This window comes from Lolium rigidum, chromosome 6 (genome assembly GCF_022539505.1).
Source record: "Lolium rigidum isolate FL_2022 chromosome 6, APGP_CSIRO_Lrig_0.1, whole genome shotgun sequence".
NCBI classification, from domain to species: domain Eukaryota; kingdom Viridiplantae; phylum Streptophyta; class Magnoliopsida; order Poales; family Poaceae; genus Lolium; species Lolium rigidum.
The window spans coordinates 32,174,053-32,179,723 of record NC_061513.1 but is presented as its reverse complement, the minus strand read 5'-3'; the positions used below and the strand labels follow the sequence as shown (position 1 = coordinate 32,179,723).

At 50.0% G+C, this 5,671-nt stretch overlaps 1 protein-coding gene across 1 annotated transcript; it reads left to right on the top strand.

The window, feature by feature from the left end:
- Positions 1 to 419: 419 nt before the first annotated feature.
- On the top strand, positions 420 to 1,791 carry LOC124668591 (purine permease 3-like). Its single transcript, XM_047205701.1, has 2 exons — positions 420 to 1,094; positions 1,334 to 1,791. Exons 1-2 carry the CDS (start codon positions 435 to 437, stop codon positions 1,667 to 1,669), a joined length of 996 nt encoding a protein of 331 aa, XP_047061657.1. The 5' UTR covers positions 420 to 434; the 3' UTR covers positions 1,670 to 1,791.
- Positions 1,792 to 5,671: the final 3,880 nt, after the last annotated feature.

The following is a 5,671-nucleotide window of genomic DNA, read 5'->3' as shown; positions in this document are numbered from 1 at the left end:
CTTCGCGAGCGCTTCCGCGCCATATAAAGTGATTGCTCAAGCGCTCGATTGCCAGGGAGGGGATTCGACGGCTCCTGCCCGTCCAGCGATAAAGAGAGAGGTATAATTTAATCTTTTTTTTTGAGATTAGGTATAATTTAATCTTAGAAAATGGCTACCGCGCATACCATACGCGCACCATACACCATACGGCCGACCTATATAACGAGGGTATTGACACTGTCACTCGTCACATCGATCAGGCTCTCCCAAATCGTGTGGCAGGGCATCATCAAGAGTACTCGAGGTTACTCGCCCGACCACCGATCATGGACGTTGAAACCCCAGCTCAGACACAGCCCCTCGAGCAGCAGCAGCTCGCTAGCGCCGCCGCCGCCGGTGTCGCGGCTAAACCGCTCCACCGTAACCCCCGCCTGGTCCTCAGCTTCGTCCTCATGGTCGTCGGCTGGGCGAGCGGGCCACTCCTCCTCCGCACCTACTTCCTCCACGGCGGGAACCGCAAGTGGCTCTCTAGCCTGCTCCAGACCGCCGGATGGCCGCTCCTGCTCGCGCCGCTCACCGCCTCGTTCCTCTCTCGCCGCCGGTGCTCCACCAACAAAACGCCGGTCTTCTTTATCTCGCCCCTGCTCCTGGCCGCGAGCGTCGTGGTCGGCATCATGACCGGGCTCGACAACCTCCTCTACGCCTTCGGCATGGACTACCTGCCCGTGTCCACCTCCTCCGTCCTCATGTCCACGCAGCTCGCCTTCACGGCCGGCTTCGCTCTCGTGCTCGTGCGCCAGCGGTTCACGGCCTTCTCCGTCAATGCCGTGGTGCTGCTCAGCGTCGGCGCTGCCATGCTGGGGATGAACGGCGGAGGGGACCGCCCGGCGGGGGTGACGAGAGTGCAGTACTACGCAGGGTTCGGCTTGACGCTCGGCGCTGCCGCGCTGTACGGGCTCATGCTGCCCGTCATAGAGCTCAGCCAGGCGCGGCACGTCGCGCGCTCCCGCTGCGCCGTCACTTACACGCTGGTCATGGAGATGCAGGTCGTCATCGGGTTCTCGGCCACGGTCTTCAGCATCATCGGCATGATCGTCAACAATGACTTCCACGTAAGTTTAAGTTTAACGTACGCGCGCGACTACGCGCTCACGTACGTGTAAACGAATCTATACCAATATGAACATACTAGGGCCTATATAAATTCTGGGTTCATGCATGTTACGCTCCGGGTCACAGATTTATGGACATGTCGTATAATTAGTCTTCCCATTACACTTTGTTACTGTAATAAAGAAAACGTGTACTTGAATTGCTAGAGGTAAGTTAACCGAAGAGCAACCGAATGCAGGCAATCCCACGTGAAGCCCAGGGGTTCGGGCTCGGCAAGGCAGGCTACTACGTCCTGCTGGTCGGTGCCGCCATCATGTACCAGTTGTTTTGCCTTGGCATCATGGGTGCAGTATTTTACGGTTCGGCGCTGCTCGGCGGCGTCATCATGACTGTCCTCATCCCAGTCACCGAGGTGCTCGCCGTCTTATTCTTCCACGAGCCGTTCAACGGCATCAAAGGCATAGCAGTGGCCCTCTCCGTTTGGGGCTTCGTCTCCTACTTCTATGGCGAGATCCAGATCCATGCGCAGTCGTCCAACAACAAACCCTCAAATGTAGAGAAATTAGATCTTTAAATGATCTTTTGTGATCATATTGTGGTGTTGGTCCTCGATTTGTCGGGTCAGTCCATTGTAACCATGAAACTTTTGTTGTATTGCTATGAAGCTATGTTGGCTGAAAATAAAATAAACTATTAAATGAGTGAGGTATATATTTAGTTGTGTGCAAGAATTGATGCAAATACCAGCGCTATGTTTCCTTTGTAAAAAAAAAACGAGATGTAGTTTAAGTTAAGGATGCACCTAGTGATCCGCCAATCGAGACTTTTCTTGGTTCTTGGTGGAGCGTGTCATCCACCTTTTCTTTTATTGATGGGACACTCATCAGTTTCCCTCCTATATATATTATTTCGGGTTTTGATCTTTTTTCATGCATACTTACAGCCGACTAAGAAGCTAAAAAAGCTAGTTACAAGTTAACTTGGAAAATTAAATTGAAAATTAGATTAGGTATAAAATTTGAAACTGCACACATATGCAATTACATATCCATATGTATTTGCAGACATATTTGCTAAGAAACAACTACAAGCCCAGATACAAGGTAACATGGAAAAATTAAAGAAATAATGTAGTACAAAATCCCAAACAATATGTAGTTACACATATGTGGCGAATTTTTTTTAAATAATACGAATTTTTTATTTAAGTGCAGGAATAGCGTGCGATTTCGAAAAAGTGCAAAAGTGTGATCTGGTCGGTCAGCAGCCGACCGATCGGACAGCAGCGGGCCGATCGGCCAGCAGCTGACCGACTGCAGACCGCGCGCAGGGGGGGACAGGCGGACCAGCTGTGGTCGGCCAGTAGTAGGCCGATCGGTCGGCAGCCGGCCGACCGTGCATGGCACGGCTTTCGATGCCGCAGACGCTCCCGTGCCGCGCCCTTCTCCTTTAATTCGGCGCCGCAGACGCTCCCCGCCGCGCCGCTGTTCTCTTCTTCCTTTCTCCTTTCTTCTTCCTTGCTCCCTGTTCGTTCGTCTGCAGCACACTAAAACAGCTCGAAAAACTCTGCGTTTTTCGCAGATCCCCACTGATTTAGCCAATAAAACTTCACCAATTTGCTGGTATTAGTTAAGGGAAGCCCGATCTACAGATGGGTTAGGGTTTGGAGGCGTTTGGTGGTGCTGTTTAGCAGCAATGGTGGTGGAGGTTGATGGTGGTGTAAGGGGCTGAGCTGCTGCTGTGGATTGGTGGTGGTGCTGAGCTGCTGCGTGCTGTTCGTGCTGCTGCTGTTGGAGAGGTTGCTCACGCTACAAGGGTAAACCCTAATCTTTGCATATTAGTGTTAACTGTGTAGGTTAATGTAGGCTGGGTTTTAGTGTTAGTGTATTTATGTGGGCTGGTATTAGTAGTTGACGCGGACGGAATTTTTTTTAGGTGAGCAAAGATGACAGATGTAGTGAAGATAGTATTTTATTATGGTATGGGTAGTGTCCGATCAGATGAAATGGGAGTTAATCTGAGTGAGTTCAAATCTGTAGAGATGAATATGACTGCTCCTAGAACATGGACAATTGAGCAGGTGAAGGACTGGTTGACAGAATGTTTCGGGCTTAATCCGAAGTGCACACGGTGGGTGTGCATGCATTGTGGACTAAGTCGGTATCAAACATTGTGTGGTATTTGAGGCCTCGTAGATGATACCTCTAAGTGGGTGAGCTGGTTAAAAGGATCTGAAAGGAGAGGAACTAACCCTGTGGCATTAGTTCTTCCGGTGGCGAAGGAGGTAGCGCCTCCGAAGGCGGTTACGATGGAGGAGGTGGTTACGAATCAGGCCGGAGCAGTCAAGCACCCGGCGGTGGCGGTGGTTACGAGCCCGAACGGAGCAGCCATGCGGAAGATGTTTATAGTGGCCAGGGTGATGGTTACACAGGAGAAGACGGTGAGGTTGATGGTGACGAAGAAAATGGATACAGGCAGAATCAAATGGAAGAGGAAGATACAGAAGGTGAAACTGATGATGATGATTCTGATGAGTCTGACGATGGGGAGGAGGTGCATATTCCTGGTAGATGGAATCACAACTTTTCGTCTGCAATGACAATCAATGATGGCCTTGATTCTAACTGGGAGTATCACCAGAACAATCTCGCCGTAGGGGCCATGTTTCCGTCGAAGCGACATATGCGGGATGCAATAATTAAGTGGGCAATGGCGAGCCGGAGGGAGCTGAGAACAACCGTGTCATCTGGAAAATACCGACGATGGAATGTGTGGACATCAATTGTCCCGGAAGGGTGCATGGGTATGTTCCTAAGTATGACACAATATGGCGTGTGAGCGACTTTGTGCCGCACAGTTGTGAGCTTGTAAGTATCCTCAATGATCATTGCAACTCTGTCGTCTAATCTCATAGCCCGGCTGCTGTACACCGAAATAGTGGAAGGGCAAGCCATGAGAGTAAACGCCATACGGAAGAATGTTAAGAAGCATCATTTTTACACCATTTCTTATGGCAAGGCTTGGAGGGCTAAGCAGAGGGCGATGGAGATGAGGTTTGGTTCGTTTCGAGACGCATACGACGCTGTTGTTCGTATGCTGCAGACGCTGCAGGCGAGGAATCCAGGAACATATGTGAACATCCAGGACATGTATTTGCCGGAGTCCCCATCTTACAGGGTTCTGCATAGAGTCTATTTCTCGTTCGGTGTATGCATCGAATCATTCAGACACTGTCGCCCCGTGTTATGTGTCGACGGCACGTTTCTGACCGGTCAGTACAAGGGTCAAATCTTGACCGCCATTGGAATGGACGGAAACAATCAAATCGTGCCACTCGCTTTTGCTTTCGTGGAGAGTGAGAACACCGAAAGCTGGTTATGGTTTTTCAGGCAGTTGAAGATTTCAATTGTAAAGGACAAGCCGAATGTTTGCATCCTTCATGACAGGCATGCAGGTATACTGAAAGCTATTAAGACACTGAAAGAGCCTGGGCAAGAAACTCCATGGATTGACATTGAGAGCCGTTGGTGCATGCGCCACCTGGGGGCCAATTTTTACACACAATTCAGGAAAAAGGACCTTATGAATGTCTTCAAGAGGCTGTGCATCCAGAACCAGCAGTGGAAGTATAATTTTTTGCGTAGCAAACTGCAGGAGTTGACGAAGAAACAAGTTGTGGAGAGGAAAGCAGCTCGAGATGCAAACATAGCAGCACATATGCAGGCCGTTGCAGCAGGAACAACAGCGGTAGAAGCACCAGTTTATGAGGCACCCCAAGGTCTGTGCGACTTGCCCGGATTTGACCCGCCCGGAACAAGGAGAAGGCAGGGAAGGCAGATTAAAAACTTTGAGCAGTGGATAGAGCATGAGCCTACGGAGAGGTGGTCTTTGTTGCACGATACACATGGAGCTAGATACGGCGTCATGACAACCAACCTCGCGAGTCGTTTAACTTTGTGCTGAGAGGCAATAGAGCTTTGCCACTTACAGCTATAGTAGAGGGTATTTTCATGGGCACAGTTAAATATTACAGAGAGAGACGTGAGAAGGCTCGGATGCACATGTTGAACAAACCAGCCACTCCATATTGTTCGAAGATTATGGAGTACATGCATAAGAAGAAGGAGAAAGCTAAGCATCTCCCTGTTGTTCAAATTGGTAATGTGGAAAGAAGGTTCGAAGTACGCTTACCTACAGATAGGTTCGGGTGTGGGAATCCGCAGCGAACGCATGATGTGAAAATTGGCAATGAAGAAAGGCCAACTTGCGAGTGCACATGCAACAAACCAAAGTTGCTTCATCTTCCTTGCTCACATGTGTTAGCTGTTTGTGGTGTCCCGGGGATGTCGGAAATCTCGTTCGTCTCTCCGTATTATCTTAAGGAGGCCGTGCTCAACACCTGGACCGGTGAGCTGGAAGGATTTCGGTCAATGGGAAATTTCAACACTCGTAAACCCTGGTGAAAGGCGATATATCCCAAACCCAACGCTACTGAGGACAGCCATCGGTAGACGGCCATCGCAGCGCATCCGGAATGATATGGATGAATCTGAAGCTGGAGGGCCAACGAGACAAT